The 22,296-nt window shown below is 34.7% G+C and overlaps 2 protein-coding genes across 3 annotated transcripts; one reads left to right on the forward strand and one right to left on the reverse strand.

Moving 5' to 3' along the window:
- Positions 1 to 1,653: 1,653 nt before the first annotated feature.
- Positions 1,654 to 16,957, reverse strand: LOC142974826 (uncharacterized). Its single transcript, XM_076117363.1, has 5 exons — positions 16,783 to 16,957; positions 3,288 to 3,542; positions 3,082 to 3,158; positions 2,558 to 2,717; positions 1,654 to 2,418 (listed from the first exon to the last, which is right to left on the reverse strand). Exons 2-5 carry the CDS (start codon positions 3,472 to 3,474, stop codon positions 2,318 to 2,320), a joined length of 525 nt encoding a protein of 174 aa, XP_075973478.1. The 5' UTR covers positions 3,475 to 3,542; positions 16,783 to 16,957; the 3' UTR covers positions 1,654 to 2,317.
- Positions 16,465 to 22,272, forward strand: LOC142974824 (uncharacterized). 2 transcript variants are annotated; one of them, XM_076117361.1, is made up of 5 exons: positions 16,465 to 16,623; positions 18,814 to 18,960; positions 19,941 to 20,137; positions 20,446 to 20,604; positions 21,060 to 22,272. In XM_076117361.1, exons 2-5 carry the CDS (start codon positions 18,823 to 18,825, stop codon positions 22,270 to 22,272), a joined length of 1,707 nt encoding a protein of 568 aa, XP_075973476.1. In that variant the 5' UTR covers positions 16,465 to 16,623; positions 18,814 to 18,822. The 2 variants fall into 2 exon arrangements, with proteins under 2 accessions (XP_075973476.1, XP_075973475.1); XM_076117360.1 differs by lacking the exon at positions 16,465 to 16,623 and adding an exon at positions 17,454 to 17,712.
- Positions 22,273 to 22,296: the final 24 nt, after the last annotated feature.

Genomic DNA, 22,296 nt, shown 5'->3' on the forward strand with positions numbered 1-22,296 from the left:
CAGTGTTAGTCTAGGAACTATATTAATCTATGTAATCCTAGTTATAATATTTCTTGTTCTTGTATACCGTTACAGAGGCAAAATTATGTGTAATCAAAATCATCATCCTAAATTTAACAAAAATTTAAATGACGATTTTGAACTTAAGGAGGGAAGAGTTATGCATCCTGCTAGGCCTCTACAAACAATAGCAATAGGTTAGAGAACAATAATCAATGGGTTAGAGTTACGGTGTCAAATGCTAGTTGGTCAATTACTGTAACTTTAATGAGCGCCAAAACTATAACCATTTGATTAACGATTACTTGTTCACTGTTAAGACCATTTATGAATACCATGATTGTATGTATCACGCCATAGCGGATACCACGTGACTTAAACCACATGTATAAAAGCTTTGTCATTTGTACCATAATCCAGTTCTGTTCCTGTAATTGTCTCGGCTTGATGCTCTGCGAGCACACCTTTATTTTAATCAAATAAATATATTTTTTTAAATAAAGTGCTGTCCATTAATTTGACTACATACAACTTTGACATTTGTTATTACAGTGCGTAGATACGTTTTCGATAAATCACTCTTAATTTGAATGTAGAATGTAAATAGTCTAAACTCCTTTCACTACGAAAAAACATATTTGTGTCAAATATCAAATAACACGTCATTTAGAAATCTGTGAAACGATTAGGGTAACCATTATAGTCATTGCCCATCATACAGTGATTGCCAATGTTAAGGAATAATACGTTTATTTTAATTTCTAAAGTAACCAGTTCAAATTAATTGCGATATAGGTTTGTCACTTTTAGAATATTGGTAACATTTTTAATTTATAGAACTCATGTCCAACGTTTGTGCGACAGGTGTGTAGTTCGAAAAGAAAAAGTAAAGGTTTGTTGCAATATTTGTTAAGGATAACACATTTGAATTAACAGTATTCGCTAGTATTTCTGGTTTTTAAGTATTTTATATTGAATTAGTATAAAGTTATTGAAACAAAGGATTGATGTTCTTTTAGAAAGAATATTTAAGTTGCGTTTATAATAGAGTTTATGTCAATGTTTTACTAAATAAATATACTATTGACCAAAATTGTGTATCAATTCCTTAACCGGGTAATAACTATGCTGATTACCCTATATTATTTAATTTTTATAGTTACATTATTTCCTATAATGGCTGAATAAACCATGCCCTGGGTGGGTATCGAACCCACTCCTGACGCGTCGCAGTCGTAACATCAACCCACTGCGCCTCGGAGCCTGTTGAAAACGGTAGCAAAACATTATTGTATTGGCGCACAAAGATTTGTCGCAATAATGACAGATAACAAGTTCATTACCAAGGAAACGTAGGTTCAAGCCAATTTCGACCTACGCGTATATAGACGCGTTTTAGAAAATGAGCACATGGTGGGTCATGATTCAGTTTGTTCGATAGTACATATTAGGTATACAGAAAAAGAACTGAGTAGAGAATTTCTGTAAGAATAAAGTAGATATTTATTTAATTAATGATGAAGATCTACGATTTACTCAAGTACCTACTTACGTAGGTACTCAACTTAAGAGTAGTCAAGAGTGTAGATAAGTACCGAAGTACCTTGATTTGAGTTAATAAGCATGCTATAATAAAACGACCTGTATTTTTTTATTTCTTAACATTTATTAAAATTATGTAGTAACTTAAATATAATTTATTTTGTTATGTAAATAAATAAAATCTATATAAAAATAAGTTATTAACAATCGACCTTAGTAGGTAGATGCATCTTCATTGTACTTCGTGAATTAAAGGCGTGTACCTAAGTTCAGTATTGAACAGAATACAAAGGCACTATTAGGTATAAATATGGTAACGTAGATAATATTCAAAATTATTGTAAATAATATGTACGCATCTATGTTTTATTCAGAAAACTTCTAAATTAGTGCCCGCGACTAACAGTTCCATTTAAAAATTTGTTATTATAACAACATGTAATTTTATATGTATGAATTATAATTTATTTGTTACTGTGTTGTTAAATGTAAAGAGTCTATTAATTACTCTGTTTTCTATTTTGTAGTCGTAAAAAGGCACTTTAATAAGGCTATCACCGGCTCATCATACAAACCTAGATTTTTGTCGCGCTACGTTGCGCACAATTAATGGCCAGCGATGTTTTCTTCACTTAAGTCTATAGTTTAACTTATATTTTTTCTTATGTATATACTCGTATCAATTATATAAAATTGATATCTTTACAAAAAACATTGAGATTAGACAATGACGAGATTTACGGAAGTGTTGCAGTCTAATTAATAGTCGTGTAGTTTATCGTCTGTAAGGAGCCTTGCGGTACCGGCCTCGTTCTTCTTCGTCACGCGTGTCCAAGTAGTGACTGAACACCACCGCCCACAGGTACAGGTACAGACCTGGAATTTGAATATTTATTATGATAACTTAACCCAAAATTTTACTTTGCTATAGAATAGTAGAAATAAACAAATATCAGGTACCTATTAGGTAAGTGAAAACTATTTTTATGGGAAATTGGTACAAGATGTCACTTACACAAATAAAGAAGTCCGCCTATGAGGATGACAGTGGCCTCGATGACGTGGTCTTCTTTATCGAGATAGTACGTGATGGAGGTGTGCATGACGCTGATGAGCAGACCGATGGCGAGCACTATGCCTAGCACTACCCACGGCAGCATCAGCCATGACCGCCGCTGAAAAAATAAAACAAGATATATCATTAACTGTTTTTAGACCCTCTCTCCCTTTAAACCTTGTAAAAGTATACAACACTACAATTGGTACTGATAATTTTTGGGATAAAATAATGATCACTTCTTTTCTTCTTCATTATTTCTACAATAAATTATACCTGAAGTGTTTTGAAAAGTAGGAATAATTGATTTGTCTTTTCGTTAAGCGACCGGTAATTGACAATGTTATGTAGAGCAGCTTTTTTAATAATGGAGGGTCACTTACCGAGAATGACGTCTATAGTTAGCAGCATGCAATTATAAAATTAATTTTATATATTTCTTTAAGCAAAGTCACATTAAAGTTGAATTACTTAATACTCACTTTCATAACAGCGACGATCAGGAGCGAGCATATCAGTATAGTGAAGCATAGGTTTATTGTTAATATTATCCTCGGAACTGAAAAGTAAAGAGAAATGCTGTTAGAAAAATATTTTATTTTCTCATAATTTGGAGCGGTAATTATTGTTCTAATGTTTTATTTAAACTCAATGTATGTTATAAGTATTGATATCTCTTTATACTTACTGTCTAATTCGGAGAGTTTTCTGTCGAAATCTTCATCGAATATGAAGGTACTGAATGTGATCCTGTGTTTCTTGACCACCCACACGATGATGATGGTCGCTATTGACAGGATGATCCCGAGGAACGCGGTGATCAATGTGCCCGTCCGCGTCGAAGCACAGCAACAACATTTCTGTAGGCGCTTCATTTTGACTTTTTGTATTTTCTGTGTCTCAAAATTCGTTGTCTTCTACTAGTTTTATTACCGCATGACTTCTGCAAAAAGGAAAGACTAGTGTTAGTAGAACCTTCATATTGTAGGAAGGTACAGTGCAGAGTTATCAATGAAATTCCATTTGAGTTTTATGCAAGATTAATTTACTAATATTGGGGCAGCTATTTCTGAACAATCTTTCACTATCTTCATATGCTGCAGATACTGGTTTATGTTTACGTACCTAATGCATATTCTAGAAATAAATGAAACGTTATCTAATGCTCATTATCACTTTCAACCTGTGCAAATATTTACATTCATGTGAAAATAATCACCTTTCTCTATCTGCATTCCCCAACGAGTTGGTATTATAACAAATATTTGTCTTTTTTATATCTATCGCATAGATTGTGTTTTGTAATGTAACAGAGACGTGGGCGTTAGTCATTGATGTGACCCGTTACTTCCGCGTCGCTATAGACTTGACTTCTTGTGGTTTTACTAGTTTTGGGGTATCAACAATATTAGATAACATCGAACTCTATCTCATTAAAATTCAAGACGCCACAGTGACATGCATACATTATGGAATATTTACGATGCGAGATCGCCGAAATCTAGTCGAACATTGCAGTCATATAGATACGAACTGATTCAGAAAAAGAAAGAAATACATGTTGTGTGGATAGAAATATATCGTTAATTCGTTGTTAGTCTTTGAGGCTGTATAATCAAAAGTGTATATTGTCTGTAAAAGCTATTTATGAAGTGAGAAGACAAATATCGACGTCGGCGCCGTTAAATGAGCAGAAAGCCGTAAAATATTGCATCACGGCGGCGACTTCCGTCCGCAAGTGGTCCAAACGGCTCGAAGCGCGACATCATGGCTGTTATCGGCTCTTAGTGTAACAGTGAAGCTATTTCTAGTCGTGGCACACGTGGCCAGCTCATTAAGGAGTGCAACACCGTGGAAGTATTTTTCTCATAAAGCAAATTAGTCATCACGATTGTGCATCCAGTCAGGTAGAAGATTCTGTAGACACAACGTGGTTTGTTAACTATTTTCTGCGCAGTATTAATGTTGCTGCAATTATTTACATTATTAATGTCATACTACTAAATGACTTTTTTATTACGTTATTGGACTGTGGCAAGTTTCTTTTAAGTTAAGGTTATAGGCCTTAACCTTAACTTAAACAACTTATAGCATAATATTAGGGGACAATAAGCGTAATTCATTTTTCTATTTTTTATTTTGTTTGTGTGTGTGACTCTATCCAGATTTATAGACAGACTTTGTTTGCATTGCTTATAGAATGAATGCCGGAAATATCTTATCCTCATTTTTCTTCTCTATATATAGGGAGATAATGTCATATACGAAGCGGATATCGGATTTTTTTTTCAGTAAGTATTTTAGGTAGGTAGGTATATTGATTTCTTTTTGAAGGTGCTTTGCTACTACGGACGACTCTTAAAACATAATACCTATCCACCTAATAGTTTAAAAAACTGTTTTCAAATATTTTTTTGAAATCACTAAGTATTTCATCCTTTTTCAATTAAACATTATTATACCAGACATGATTTATTACGAGGAATGTTGTTTTTGGTTTCTACTAGTCATGTTAGCTCTATCGGTAAAGATTTATTGGTATTTTCATATACTTAGGTATGTTTCATCACAGCTATTTCATTATGGCGCAAGCTTGGAGCCTGACCTATATTATTAACAATTCTATTACAAAATATATATTGTATCAGAGGAGCGCCCAACACATATGTACATCATGTGCATTAAAAATTTCGCAATAGCGATCCATTTTGATTGACTGTGCCGTAACGTTTGTGGTGGTACAAAATTAGATGTTGCCTCACAGGTTTGGAATCAATTGTACAGTAAGTTCGATTAGATATTTTTGGATACAGATGACGACAACGGTATTATAGGGGGAAGAAAATCTTGTATTAGGTATTTTCATAATTTAATTTACCGCTATAAAGGCATTATCGAGGTAAAGCAAACAGTATCATTGAGTTGAAAATTAGGTAGCTAATAGCTATGCTTAGTGTAGAGGGAGTAATCCTTTTCATTATCGATTTTATTAATTGCTTACAAAATAAAGAAGTAAAGGGAAGAATTTAAAATACGTAGGTACCTATATTAATTCATTTTTTACATAATCGTACCGATACTAAGTAAGTATATGCAGAATAAAATGCATAAAATAGCGTGTTGATTACACTGTTTGTTAACATCTGATCCCGGTTGACACTGATTAGCAAATAGATATCACCGTAATCAGTGGTAGGGTGATGACAATTCTCGTTCCGTTATCGCTGACATTGGCCTGTCTGACCTAGTTCGTAGATCGGCCCCATTAGAACAAATGCCTCGGCTTTATACCCCTACCCTGAAGCCTTGGGACACACCTTTGCGCTTTACACCCCATTACCATTTTGCAATGTTTGAAAGCTTTTAAGGGTAAGTGAATGTGGAATCAAATTCGTTCTGATTGATACTGTAAAGTTTTATGATACTGTATCAACAGAAACAACTGTTCTAGATTGCATAAAACGGCTCTTAATAGACAATTCAACATCGATACTAAAGGATTTTCGGATATTCATTATGCACACAGAGATGCATAAAAATAAAAGAAAAAACAAAAGACGACCGCAATGCAAAGTTGAAACATTTCATTCAACATTTATAAGTAGGTACAGTACACACGTGTGGCACGTAAACAATAGAGTCGCGCTTTGTACACTTTGTTTGTCTTACTGACCTTATCTCTGAAAGAGTAACTAAACACAAAGGTAGTTACATAGTTAAAAGACATTGACCTTTTATTCGTTTTCTGATATTTTTTTCATTTCATCCCAGTAATTGTATACGATACCTTCCTCTGTTGTAGCATCCAGAATTTAAATAATATTTATTTCTTAACGTATTCGTCGCTTACAATAATCATGACTTGATTAGCCAAAAGACAATGAAGTAAATATTCATATCACACATTTAGATGTCATCTAACAAGACATGAATGTAAACAAACAATTATAACACACGATACCAATGAGAATAAATTAAACAGCGTTTGTTTCCGTGGCGGGTGCGGCGGTAGGCGGCAAATGTCGGCCCTGCCATCACAAGACATTCTTGTCCTGTCTTTGTCATGGCCGTTGCGCAACACGCACACCGTAACAGATGTCATATCGTACTCTTGTTACATATCTGTCTGTCTAAACTCAAAGCTGCATTTGTACTTAAAAAGGGAAGCTTTGTTTGTTATCGTTGAGATTAAAGTCGTGTAGTAGATCTATAGAAATATCTAAATAGTCCAGTCATTATAGTAAGTTCACCTCGGAATTCGAGATACCCAGCTGTAAGTCTGTAAATACTTGTATATTGACACCCTAAAAGTTGTCTCAAAACCTACATATGGTAGGGTGTACGCAACTATAAAATTTCAAGGTCCAAAGTCCCAAAAACCGGTTTTTTGAGCTTTTTTTGTTAATATCTCATTTCCTATGGAATTTTTGCATTCGTATTCATTACCAATATTGTACAGTATAAAATTCTCTACAAATTTTGTTTGAATTTTTTTTTTTACGGTGAACCGTTTTCGAGATAGAGGGCGGAGAGCGCGCGGTCACAGGATTATTTCAAGTCAACCGGTGCCTCCGGTCGAAGATGCGCCATATATAGTTGATGAACTATCGATAAATCAATGATTATAATAATAAATAAATTTAACCCATTACTGTCCCACTGCTGAGCAAGGGTCTTCTCCCGTAATGAGGGAGGGGTTAGGCCTTGAGTCCACCACGCTGGCCAAGTGCGGGTTGGGGACTTTGCATGCCCTCAATAAATGTATTTAACAAATTTTATTCATGCAAGGTTTCCTCACGATGTTTTCCTTCACCGTTGGAGCATGTGACAATTATTTCTAATACACACATAACTTCGAAAAGTCATTGGTGTCATCATTTTCTTCATAATTATATTAAATCTATATCTTTTCAATAATACTGATTTATTTGTTTTTTTGTAAGAAGTTATTAATATTAATTAGGTTAAAATTCAAATATAGTGCCTATATTTTCATGAAAAATTCTGCAATTACATGAGCAGGTAAGTGTTGATAAGTTAATTAATACTGAATAAAAAGTAGATAGGTTATGAAAAAAATGATAAGATTGATTTATCGATAGTTCATCAACTATAATATATATGGCGCATCTTCGACCGGAGGCACCGGTTGACTTGAAATGATCCTATGACCGCGCGCTCTCCCCCCTCTATCTCGAAAACGGTTCACCGTAAAAAAAAAAATTCAAACAAAATTTGTAGATAATTTTATACTGTACAATATTGGTAATGAATACGAATGCAAAAACTCCATAGGAAATTAGATATTTACAAAAAAAGCTCAAAAAACCGGTTTTTGGGACTTTGGACCTTGAAATTTTATAGTTGCGTACACCCTACCATATGTAGGTTTTGAGACAACTTTTAGGGTGTCAATATACAAGTATTTACAGACTTACAGCTAGGTATCTCGAATTCCGAGATTCTTACCTAATTTAAGCTTAATTGACTGCACTATAAACGGGCATATTGTTGGACTACTTATGAGTTAGCTTCATTAAACATGGCTTGTAGAGTAGTGTTAGAGATTTTTTGTAGACTTCTACGTGAGCTATGACATTTGACGAAAAGCAAAAACTGTGCTAGTAAAAGTATGACAGATAGCAGAAAACTCTTCTAACCTCATTCATAACTACACTTATCTCAATACCAAATAAAGATCTAAACCCGACATTAGGCATACCCTATCTAGTAACCAGTCCCGGAAATTATAATTAGACAATTAATCTACAGCCAATCAGTTACTCCAAATTCAATACGGTGACAGTGTAATAAGCAGCCATGTACAGTATAATAATGACTGTAAGAGCAATTAATTTGTAGTGACGAAGTGTGTAATTGATAGTTGAAAGATGCCTATGGTTAAGCCATTCAACACGGCGATGTAACATCACCGAATATGGCGCGGAAGCGATACACCCACCACCAAAATTCTAATCACGTTTTTAGACTCTCTATTCTACTTATGTATATCGTATGTAGTTATTGAATCAATAGACGAAAAACTATCTAACTTAAGCGTTTATCTATATTAATTTAGTTACGTTTTAGAATGTAGGGACTTGAAAATTAGGCCTCAAATTAATGAAAAAGTAAAAAATGTACAGTCGCTAACTCCATGGTCCAATTGGACATTGTTACATGATAATATCAGCTTCTAAATCATATTTTCCTAATGTATATGTTTTGTCCTCATTTTCTTAAATTGTTTATTAAGTGTCACGCAACTGCAAACACGCATGCATTCAATTTGTTGTTCTAAACCAGTGGTTCCCAACCAGTGGTTAGCGGAACACCACTGGCAGGAGGCAAAATATGGTTCGTGAATGATTTTAAAATTTAAAATTTTCAGGATGATTATTACACTTTTTAATATACTTATATAGTGGTCCCTGATAACAAGAATAATATAAAAGTGGTCCCGGACTACGAAAAGGTTGGGAACGCCTGTTCTAAACTATAGAGTGGGATAAGATCAAGTGACGCTAAAGTGCAACCGAGTGGGACGTTACAGTAACTCTTTGATGCGTTTGATGAGAGTTATATTGGCGACAGGCTGACGACGTAATCTTAGTGCACCGAAGTAGGATGGAACATCAAGTTAATACTATGAATCCTGGTGGGTGGGTACATTTGATTGTGTAAAGAGGCTGTAATGTTTATAAATATAGAAGAAATAGAGAAGAGTTCGATTAACTCAGAACTTGGATTATTTAACTAATTAAGTCCATTGATTTGTTTTTCTGAATTATATGAAGGTTTAGAGAAGCGATTGATAAGTACAGTAATTAAAATAAAAATCGGTAAATAAATCCCTCGAAAACATCATAGGTAATTTTTTTTTTACAATTTTTTTTCTGTGTGTTTTGTTTTTTGCTAGTTAAGCTTGGATTAGACTTAAGCTCTCCTAGCTATTTGTCTTTATTAGTAAATCTTTTGAATAGGTTCAAAGTAGAGTCAACCACACATCGTCTATATTGCCTATGTTAACGATATCGAAAGTGTATTTGGCAAGCGTTCCATGTTCTTGACTATCGGTCATTAAACAGACGAAGGCCGGAGTTAAATCTGGACTTTCCGTGTCATTGTCACCACAACGCTCAAATTGATTTCTGAAAATATTTTGAGATATACAACCTATTGTTGAAGGCACCCATTCATGATTAATTATAATTATTTACTACACAGGATTAAATAAATACAATATTTTTTCCCATTCAATAGCATTATTCATTCATGCGCACGTGATTTATAAGGTCATCGTTAATGAGTAATTCAATTGTTTATCACTTATTTACGCTTTTATTAATACTTTTGCTGTTTTGATATATTAGAATATTTGTTCATGTAAAATATAAGTACCTACCTAAGTAGTCAGTTACAATCAATAGTTGCTATCTATACTAATCTATACTAATATTATAAAGCTGAAGAGTTTGTTTGTTTGATTGTTTGTTTTTTGTTTGAACGCGCTAATCTCAGGAACTACTGGACCGATTTGAAAAATTCTTTCATTGTTAGATAGCCCATTTATCGAGGAAGGCTATAGGCTATATAACATCACGATAAGGCCATTCGGAGCAGAATACCAGTAAAAATTGTTACAAAAACGAGAAAAATTTTGCGCGGGTCAGCTAGTGAATCATAAAACGGGAAACATCTATCAACGGTTCACTCCCTTCACAGACTAACAGTTAACAAGCACTTAGATCGTATATGTGCGTATCATCTAATAGTGTATCGCACTCAATTCACTTAATCGATGTTAAGTAAGTCAATCTAAGGCGCATCGCACGCATCTGTTACCGATTGATACGGGCTGTACGGGCATTCCACTCGGTGGCATGCCCACACTCGCGCCAGATGCGATCTTACCGATTACACGCAACATACGCCCATACACTGTAATCTGTAATCCCACCAATATAATATTACTGTTAGATTCATTCTCGAGATACGAAACGAGTGTATGAAGCTTGAGTTGTGATTGTGTTGTAGGTCTATAAAGAATATGGATTAGTTCAGGAGTGTTTTCCCGAGAGGAATCTCTGCTACGATTATAATGCGTCTTTAATGAGTATGATGTGGGCTTTATCATTGTCTAAAAAGATTTAAAAAATGTCTCTATAGTATAGTAACGTTAATGTTATGTATCTTAGATAGGTGCCTACTTCAAACGTATTTTCGGTTTAGTATATCCATTTGGCAAAAATCTACCTAATCAGGAAACGAAATCAGATTATAATAAAATATGTCATGTGTAACTCGCGTCGCCTTGTCAGTCTAAAGTACGGGCTAAGGTAAACAACTGCGAGGTAGACTATGTTAATTTGTAGTCGAGACTGCACGGCGATACATAAGTATTGTACATAGCACATTAGTTCTAGTACAGTTTAATAAATACGGCTTTAGAAGGTCAAACGAGAAGTAGGTAATTGTAGCAAAGTCATTGTCATTAACTAATTAACAAAGGCCATGCCTCTGCGCTGCTGACAGCTGTGTGTTTTACTGTTGAACACAGAAATGTCCCTATAGTAGGTATTTAGTGGACGGTAACTAGAACTTGTACGCTCTCGCGGTGTGTGTGTGTGTGTGTAGGATTGTCTTCCACAGGCATTAAGTGATGCGATGCAATACACTACCAGAAACATTGTTGTTTTTTCTGGTAGTGGGCTCATTTACTAAATATGTGGTCGCACAAAATCAGACCAAGTTACTTATCTTAATAGTACTGACTAGCTGACCCGCGCAACTTCGCTTGCATCACATAAGATAGAATGGTTCATAATTTTCCCCGTTTTTGTAACATTTTCACTGATACTCTGCTCCTATTAGTCGTAGCGTGATGATATATAGCCTATAACCTTCCTCAATAATTGGGTTATCTAACACTGAAAGAATTTTTGAAATCAGACTGGTAGTTCCTGTGATTAGCGCGTTCAAACAAACAAACTCTTCAGCTTTATAATATTAGTATAGATTTTCTATAGTACTCTTTTTGGTATCATTTCGAAATTTTAATTCTGTGTTTTTCTAAGTACTCTATTCTATTAGTAGTATTTAAAAAATCACAATGTAGAGCCATCTTGAGCTAGGCTGAAGTAAAAAGGTGTTTACTGCACCATTAAAATATTCATAGTTATTACTCTACGTTTTATTTACTAGTAAAGAAGATACGGCATAACGCCGACCCACTTTTTTGTTATCTTTAACTTAAATATTACGAAATGGTATTTAAGTTCATTGTGTGTATTCTTTTACATAATGATTATACATGCGTGTATCTACTGACCAATATTTTTTTCTTTAGCTGACTTTTTAAGGGAATCTTGCAATATTTCTCATTTCGGTGACTTTTCATAACAAGAGCTTTTGTTTCGGCTAGACAGATTTGTTTTGTTTGAAACGGTATGGAAAGATAAACACATAATATTTGCGTCTCTTTCAGCCATGTTAGCGCGGTTTGCCTTGCTTCAGACATGAGACGTATACGCGAAGGCCAGTTGCGCGCGCGCCGAAGGTGTCGTGACGTCATCAGGTGCACGTGTTTGACGCTCACTCATTTGTACAAGAATGTACTCTGTAAACAATACAGCCTCTTCACACTGATGAGCAGATTATGTTTCCTTTATTGCGGTTTGACTTTCGTTAACTTAACTTAAGTACCAGATTGTTATTCACGAATGAAAGTTAAAACGGAGCAAGAAGCTATTAAGGAGTCGTTATACAGAATTTTAAGATGCTTTTGAAACATCCTGCGTACCTATTCACTAAGAAAAGCGAGCTCTAGCTGCCAACACGAAAGAGCCTTCGTAGTGTATGAATGTTCATAAATATAACTAAGTACATTCAGAAGTTACAAGACTATGACGTAATCGATTAGAAAATAAATTCGTAGAAACGTAAAATTAAATGAGTTTAAATCTAACCACAGTTAAACCTCATACGGCCTACAAATAAACAAACAAGTGAGCAATACACCGTCCATGGTTGTAACCACAGTGTCATTGTCAAGCTTAGTCAGTAGATTACGACTCGGCCAAGAAGTGAACACACGCAAAAACTATATATGGTCATGGACCTCAGAGATTGCGGACGGCTGATCAAGGTTAACTACTATTAAACTGAAGTAAAAAACGTTATAAATATTCTATTTTACTCTGATTGCTTTAACTTATTCAAAGAATTTAGACGAACAAGTTCATGATTACAACCAAGGTTTTTAGTTGTTCTATTGTAGAAGGCTGAGTTATTGTTTTTCTGAAAATGTCAATTATCATGAATAGGTATTTGTCAGACGACCCTCTGCTTTACCCGCTATACAACACCTGGTCAAGGTTTCCTGACGTAATGTCTTGTCTCGTCTAGCCTCCGAGCAAGTCAATGTGACGTCATTTCCAATATCCTGACCTCTGATCTTACCCACGCATAAACATGATAATGATTTGTCGTATAATAATGATCCATATACAACCTAACTTTGGAGAGTACCAAGTAACTTGGTGTGTAAGATGACATCATCAAAAACAGCAATGTTAAAACGATGTGTAATACAATATGCAACAGAAATGAGTCACTGTTACGATATGGACTCAAGAGTTCTGCTAACTCCATGGCTGGATAAGTGCGATACACAGCACGGGATGAATAACAAGAAACTCTCAAACCTTTGTTAATTTGCTTACTCACGAATATTAGGACCATTAATATCGGTTACTGCGTTCATTGAGCTCTACAGGATCTAATTTGATGTTCTGACCAAACTAGGTTATAGTTCGTGTACCTAAGTATGTTTCATTTGGAATGTTGGTACGTTGGCATTCTTCCAAATCAGTGGTAATTATACAAATCGATTCGTCAATAAGAAACGAGTACTTTCAACGGTTTGCTTTATTCTGGTTAATTTTGATGATCGGTGATAATGTCCATGTTTATTATTCGTATTAGGTGTGTAACTGTGAATGGAGAGAGGCCACCTACGTGGTTAAAAGTTCTCATGTAGTTGTTAAGTAGAAAGTAAGGAAAAGGAGGATAAATTACCGGGCGCAACACTAGATAATATGTTAGTACGGCCATATACAGTGGGTCCATATATGGGAGGAGCCGGGAACATAGACATGTTCTCACGTACATCAGCCATGTCACAACTGTTCGTACCGTTTTCCATTTAATACCGGTATTGACACAACTGTTTTTCAAAGAAAAGTTGCAGATCTCATACGGGCATGAGAGCAGAATTGAACGCTATTCATTCATTTATTTTAGAAACTTATATTTCTACTGGGTTTTTATGCTAGTGAAGTTCAAGTTTAAAGACAAAATATTTTGCAACGCTTAGGAAAAATAAAGTCACTAAAACACGACCCGACTTCCAAGCATTGTATGATCTTTTTGAAATTTTCAAAAGCAACGATATTTCTTCTTTATATTCTACAATCTATTAAACTGAAATCTACTTTCTTTTCTTTGGAACATTAATTTCTGCAAAATCCGTTACTACTGTTATTTATTGCTAACTGGATTCCAAAAGCACGTTGGCTGCTTTTATAAATAGTTTCGGTCAATATCAAGCGTTCTTGGACTGTCATTGTGGAGCAACATTCATTTTAGATCTTAAAATATGGTATGCACCGAATTATAAAGGTTATTTTTACCATTTAAGCAGAGAGTAAAGACCTCATTTAACTTAGATTTATCTAGATCACAAAGTATTAGTTGTAGGCTTAAAAATCTGGGCTACTAAATACCTTCCTCGAGAAAAAAAGATAGCATTCTAACTAAGCTAGGTGGAGGTTGTTCACCTCGGAGCACATTACCTGTCTACCTTAACCCGGTCGTGACAATTATCTCGACTAATTAAAATAGACCTACTGATATTCACTGATCTAGTAACGATTTGATTTGTAAATAATAATGAATGCGACAAAGAATGTTGAATTGATCTTATGTTTGTAAACGGCGGAAGTATTCAAAAACACATGACGTTTTGGTTTCTAAAAAAAGTGAGGACCGACTAACCCTTGTAATCATTCTATAACTTAAATTCTTTATCGTCAAATCTTAACTAGCTTCCTTGTATGGGGGACGAACATAAAACGTAATAAAAAGAACTACGTACCCAACTACCCACATAAAAGAGAAAAGAGTAGCCGTTTCCGAAAAACAGATGTTGAACAGATGTAATTACGTATCTATCGAGTAATCACTGTACTGGTGACCTAATTTTTATTTCTGTTTTTACATAAAATCATAAAATCTGCGGTGGGTACAATCGTGCAAAAATAGAAATTGGTCCTTGAATAAAATAGTGTTGTGTTTAAGTGATTTGAAATTACGTTACATTCGTCAGTGACATCATACATAAATTCATACAGAAGTTATGACAGCAAATTGGCGAATATGATCCAAGTAATTGTCTATATAAACTAGTTGTAGAGTCGTTTTGAAGGGGAACTACAGGACGTTCTATGAACCGTTTATTTATTTCGTTTTTATGACATCAATCACAATCTTTAAATAAAATTTATCGAACTATCAATGATATCATAAACTTAAATATTTTATTCATATAAGATAATAATTAAACCTTTGAGATAATAATCGGGTTATCTAGTATTTTAATTTATATTCTAGAATTCGAGCAGACCGATGAAACATCATAATAATATAAGTGGCTCTATAAATATCACCCTTTTTTTTGTAAGGATGCATGTTATATTATTATTTTTAAATATAATGCAGCTAGACGTCTGTAGATATCGCTGTCACCCAATTTTTTTTTTTTTAAATAATTATCTTTTGAAAAGGTTTTGCGTGAAAATCAATGACAATAATTTATAAGTTGCAGATTGTTTATACAGAATAACCATTTTAGTTTCCTTTTTTATGGTCATCGATGTGGTTACAAGAAAACTGGGAAAACGCAAATAAATGCGTAATAGTTGTTTGGTTACAATAGTGATTAACCGGTTCATGACACATGATTCATCTGTAAGTATTTGGATTTAATTACATTGGATACTCATTATGGAAATTCGTAGTTAATGTTTACAACATTAAAAAAACAAAAGATATAGGTATCATTAACGGATGACTAATTAAAAGAGCTTTAAAACAAATGTGCAATTCTAGACGTAAAATCAACTGTTGTCTTTATAAAGAAGTGTTTTATCTTAATAGCGGTGGAGACGATAATATTTGAGGTCGGCGCCTAATATGAACTTGGTTTTTTATGATTGTATGAATCAGAACAGTGCAGTATGGAGTAATTACGTCAATATTAAAAAAGACGAGAAAAAAAACATTTTAAAAACTAACTAAAGATAACGTTGATTGAGAAAACCAGAACTATTTAAAAATAAAGATTTATAAAACTGTTGATTAAAAAGTGCTCTGCTATTCTATTAGACCCTCCTATGTTAAATGAAATGGACTATTCATAATACAAGTTCGTATAAAAGTGGAGTTCTTAGTTTCCACCTGCAATACACTATGCAAAGTATAGAGTCAGCGAGTGAGTGTTGGTAAACATGGAAAATGAAAATTCATGTCCACGTTTTACAACACGTCCTGCATAAAACTATTGAACAGAATTAGATAATAGCGATGATGAGACATTCTATCTTATACAATAGACACATGTAGAGTTTATTTCTTTAAAACCGGCAAGTTGATGCACATTCTGTTTCCTTCACCGTCACGGATCACCTTCATTTAATTTATCATGTGTGACGCGACGTCTTTGTTTATGTTAATAAGTAAACATTCTTTATTTGTACGTTTTATAGCCGAGTCTCTCTACTAATGAAGCGATGAATAGAAAATAATAGAGATTATACAATAAACTCCTAGAACGGATGTCGTTCGCATAGCAGCAGTGTTGTTTGCGCGAATTTTTAGATACGTTATTCACGAAACTATAAACATGGTGGGTGCTACGTAAAGACCGAATTATTAAAAATAACCGGCGACTCACACCGCTCAAGGTAAGGACGTAGCGTAACCTAAATATATTCTAAAACAACATCAAGGCCTTTACCAAGGAACACGACTCGTAATAAAAATAAGATTTGCCTCAATAAAATTTAAAATATATTAAATTCAAGTACATTTAAAGAACAAATAAGGTGGTTGATATTAATTACCTTGTGCAGGAGGCCACTAAATAAATGAATAACAGGTTATATCACTGTTTACCACTACTAATCACTTTGACAGTCGTATTCACGGGATGGTTCACGTAATGTAGTGCCGGTTTGCGCGTCGCTTCGATACGATGTGATCGCTCGAACGCTACTATACGTCTGAAGGAACAGCGCGTCGCTGACGGTCGCAGGGCCGTTCTGACGCATGCAGTATTGCTGATGATGACGGGCTCCCGTCACACATCTGTGATGATGACGAGCCCTTATTCTATATTCTAACTACATAGCAATGACCTAATGTAAAGCTGAATGCATGGATTTTATTTACATCTTCAGTCATTTACAAACCCGGTATTCGTAATTTATTAAAATATAAGAAATATCTTATCGTATCAGATCAGGAATAAGAATTGACCATGAAATAACTTATTAATTTACATGTAATGTATATTCATAAGTTTTTCTGTCTAAGTAGTGTGTTTCACATTAATTATTTCATTGGTATTATACCATTCGTAATGCGAAAAGACAATACAATAAAGTATGGTTGTCTCTACCTATAATTCATTAAAAAAGGTTTTACTACAAAACATGAGGTTCATTTAGGGCTGTATCGGTCATAACACGACTACGAAAACAGCGGAAACATTAAAAAACCAGTATGTCAAAAAATATTTAAAACATTTGACATAAACATGTTATAAAATATAATCTTTTAAATGCACGTTTAATAACAAGAAGCATGCCATAAACAATGTTTCCGGCATATAAATAACCTGCAGCACAAAATCTTTAGCAATAAAAATGATAAACATACTGTCCTACGTGGGCATGAACATGCAATCCGAGGTGTGTTTATGGACGCTCCTGGGCCTGGTGCGAACCATCTTCGACGCAACGCTCTTCAAAGTGAACGCAAATTTAAAACAGGTGCCCCTCTTGCTGACGACAGATATATCAAATATAGATTTGTGTACTATATTATAATTAATTTGTATAGCGTAAATAACAGCCACGTTCACGCGTAAACTGCCACAGGTCTTAGATATTGTGAATTGTGTTCTTGTTTCGTATGATATAATAGCTAAGGTACTCTGTCTACCTAACTAACAACTCGTGTCATTTCCTCTTTTTAATATACCTCATTTCAAGGAAACTAATTGAGTAATCGGCGTAATCGCTAAACCAATATTAATAGTCTTCATTTTTCCCTAACTGATTCAAAAAATTCATGACGCTATCAACGAACTTAATTCATAAATATACGATTATAGAGTGTTGAGCGTTCATTCATATATTACAATCTGAAGGTTAATATATGGCTAAGGTGGAATACAAGGTGTCTATTTATGTCATACCTATTTTTATATAGAAATAACACAATCCTACGCCCTCTGCTCCCACTTGCATATGTACTTTATATATTTCCTATAACTTTATATCAATTATAAGCAAAAACTGCTTGTTTTAGCTATAACAGCCTTTTGATTTTGGATGAAAGCTTTTTTAAAATAGAAGAGTGATTCGATTGTGCTGCTTCAATAAATTATGTTTTTCGTTTTCTAGAGTGGTGTTTTCAGAAATGTCTTAGAAGTCGAGTTTAACATGTTTAATATACATATAATTATATTCGCGTAGTTCGTTAACAGATTAATGAGACTGAAATATGAATTATTAAGTTTTATTATTGAGGAAGTTTCGTGTGTTGGCGCCTGGCGGATTGTTAGAAAAAACAAATACACGAGTGGCACAAAACATAGCCGTTGGACAAAGTTGATGATAGTTTTTTTAAGACAACTCTCGCACTATAACTTTTCTTAGGTTGCGAGAACTTTTATAAACATATAAACAACGTACACAAAGTACAACCAGATCCGAAACAACTATTTGTGGATCGCACAAACAATTATTCCCTGTAGGAATCCAACCAACGACCGACGCTATTACAGCAGAGTGGCGGCTTTAACCACTGCGCCACGGAGGCAGTAGAAAGGTAAAACTTGCAAATGATAATTTTGATGGTTTGACCAGGTATGGCAGATGAGCATGCCAGGAGAGCTGTCGATGCCAGTGCAACGTGTGTTGCGAACTATGGTGTCTGGCATCATGCTCGTACAATGCTTCACGGTCTACGTCTATCTCGCCTCTTACATCGTTCTCCTATACCCTGTGTTCTTGGTAACTAGTTCTTACTAACTACTACTGATGTATCTATACTAATATTATAATCTATACTAATATTATAAAGCTAAAGAGTTTTTTTTTTGAACGCGCTAATCTTAGGAACTACTGGTCCGATTTGAAAAAATCTTACAGTGTTAGATAGCTCATTTATCGAGGAAGGCTATAGGCTACATATCATCACGCTACGACCAATAGGAGCAGAGTGCCAGTAAAAAATGTTACAAAAACGGGGAAAATTATGACTCATTCTCTTTTATGTGACGCAAGCGAAGTTGCGCGGGTCAGCTAGTTATTTGATAAAGCACATTCAGTAGAAAGAAGTTGGTATGCCCATTGCCCAAATTTAAAGCCGGAAAGCTTAGCCGGCGGGAGAGCCCGACAGGGCCCCGCTTCCTCCCTGGAGCGGGACAAGCAATAATGTATTTTCCTGACGAAAAATAAAGAAAAAATAGGTACTTCTTCACTTTATGTTGATAGTTCTTTGCTATGAAACAGTCGTAAATGTAAATATTTTCTAGAACAATGTATACAACAAAATACCACTTATTCATTGTTTAGCAAGTATAAGTTTTTCCAGGTTACAAGTGCATTAGTATGAAGGAAATGTAATTCACCTTTGGTCGTATTGCTTAGTCATTTAAAACAACAAAACGACATACAGTTATTTTTTAAAATTTATTTTATTTGTAAATTAAAACATAACCTTTGATTTCTTGAAAACCAAATAAAATAATAATTTTAGTATTTAAATTACGATCTTATCGTGTCATCTATTGTATTGCCGTATATCATAAATAATAAATAAATAAATATTATTGGACACCGTCATTTGAATCCAAACTAAGCAAAGCTTGTACTATGGTAACCAAATAACTGATAAACATGCTTATATACTTCTAAATACATACTTCTATAGATAACATTAACAACTAGGCTCATATAGAGTTTACAATTGAAAAAACCTCTGCCTCCAGGAAGAACGTCCGACCCTCGTTCTGCCATGGCTTCTCCTCGCCGCGGTGAGGAAGTTGCTTTGTGAGTTGACGAGCTTGGCCCTTGGGCTCGGCACTTGCGTCTTACTGGGCCCGGCCAAGGCGCCCTGCGTCAAGTTCTTAGTAGTCAAGATCTCTACTATCCTACCTGCCTTTTATATGTGGATGTTGGTCTATAGGTATGTCTGTGTTAAGTTAAATAAATGTTACTGGGGATAATAGACGGTTAAAACAGCCTTGCGAGCCTTTGAAATCGAAAAACCAAAGATATCTTTTGCTTGGAATAAATCGTAAGGCTAATTAAATGTGAACTCTACTAATAATATAGACTGTTCGAACTGCCCAGCAAGCTTTGAAATAAAAAACAAATAGATAATCTTTTGCTTTGAGATCGCGAGACAAGATTAACGCCACAAATATACGTCATATGTTTCCTTCTGTCCTCTTATATAAATTGTACCATTATAAAAATCCATTTTGATTTCAGTTACTACCATGCCTTAAAAGTGGTAACAGCTTTCAAAACGTTTCCCGTGGTCCTGCCGCCGAACGGCCGGGATTATGGCCTGGAGTTAGCCGTCAGACGACGCTGTACCAAGTCATTGTTTGGAGAAGAACAACTTCGTAAAAAGCTTATAGCTAACTTGTAAATATACTGACATCATTATTAAGTCCGCCAATCATAAAGAGCATACTCATTTACTTACCTACATTTCACAGAAATCTGTCTGCTGATATCTATGCTTTATTCAATTCTTAAATATTGTAATTTCATCTCGTATTTGTATAGGGAATTTCATTATTATTTTTAACGTTAGAAGTGACTCTGCATGATCGCAGCCCAGAGTTCAGAAAGTTTAAGAAAAAAAACATGAATTTATGAATGTTGTATTACCGGTATAGATGTGCATATTTGTGACTAGACGCATATAAATATGACTTGTCTCTTGTTCATGATATTTATTATTTGAATGTAAATGTTGGAGAAAGTTGAAATTTGAAAAGTTTGAAAGTTGGCATTATAAATGATAAATATAAATGTTAAGTTATCTATTGAATACATGTTTAAGATCCAGTCATAATCAGCTTTATGTTTTTCAGCTATTCTGAAAGAGCCTCATGTGTTTCCGACACTCAGCGACCAAAACTGGAATCAGTATTGTTAAAAAAAGAATCACCAGCATCAAGTAACGAAGATGTACAAATGGATAGGGACGTATTACGACCACTATCAACAGCATCTAATAGGTTTACTGATATTGGTGCTTATGAAGATTGGTTTGGTAGCGAAATCATGGTTCCCAGAGGCACCGATCGCATTTTAGAACAATTCGTTGTCATGCTGTTACGAATCGGTGCGTATTTACAAAAAGATGGGATAGAATCCATAAATTCACAGATGTTCAGCACGGTCGAAGCTGCTACGTGGGCTCCACGGGAAAATATTGAAGCAATGTCGACCGATGTAACCGATACGCCACCACTCATTGCTAGCAGTAAAGGACATACTGCTTCCTATCTACGTGAATATCCACAAATATTCATGAAAAAACTGAGCTCAGATGCTCCTCTGCTTGATTGCAACGTTAACCAGGTCATAAACAAAGAGACTACTACGGTACTGAGTCATATCAGTACTCCGTCAAGTAAGTCTAACAAGTCAAATGAAATGGTATCGTTGGCAGTTGAAAGTATCAAAACAGTGAATATTTTGAATGAAAAGAATTCGCACAACAGTGTGAATGAATCATCCGTGAAGCCTAAACTAAAAGAAAAACACAACGCAGTATTCGACGATAAGGTTTCGAGTCAACTTGTACATGAAATTATACAGCACCAAGAAACATTGAGCCCTCACTCGACCACCTCTGAAGATTTAGTGAAAGAAATAAAACCAAAGTCCAAATCTTTTGAACAATTTTCTGAAAGGCTTGTGTTACCGAAACAAATTGAAAAAAGACGAAACTCTGCGGATCGTATGGTACTCAAACTTGATACAATAAGCTCTACCGATGAAGCACCTAACAGTGGATTACAATCTAAAGGTGATAAGAAGAAAGCAGTTTTAAATCAAAAGCCTGTAAAGGAAATTATAAAAAAAGAAAAGGAACAATTAGATTCACTATCTAATAATAGTACTAGTACTATTATTTTGAGAGAATTTAGTGGAGAGGCTCAGGAAAGTAAAATGCTAGAAATTGAACAGAAAGTACTTCCTACGACTAGTTCACCGAGTACGAGTAGGCAACACAATACCAACAGTACGGCAAAATCATCGAGTGCTAATACGTCTAAGAAAGTTAAGAAAGATTAGACAAAAGAGAAAAATAAAATCAAA

This window comes from Anticarsia gemmatalis, chromosome 8, assembly GCF_050436995.1.
Source record: "Anticarsia gemmatalis isolate Benzon Research Colony breed Stoneville strain chromosome 8, ilAntGemm2 primary, whole genome shotgun sequence".
Taxonomy (NCBI): Eukaryota; Metazoa; Arthropoda; class Insecta; order Lepidoptera; family Erebidae; genus Anticarsia; species Anticarsia gemmatalis.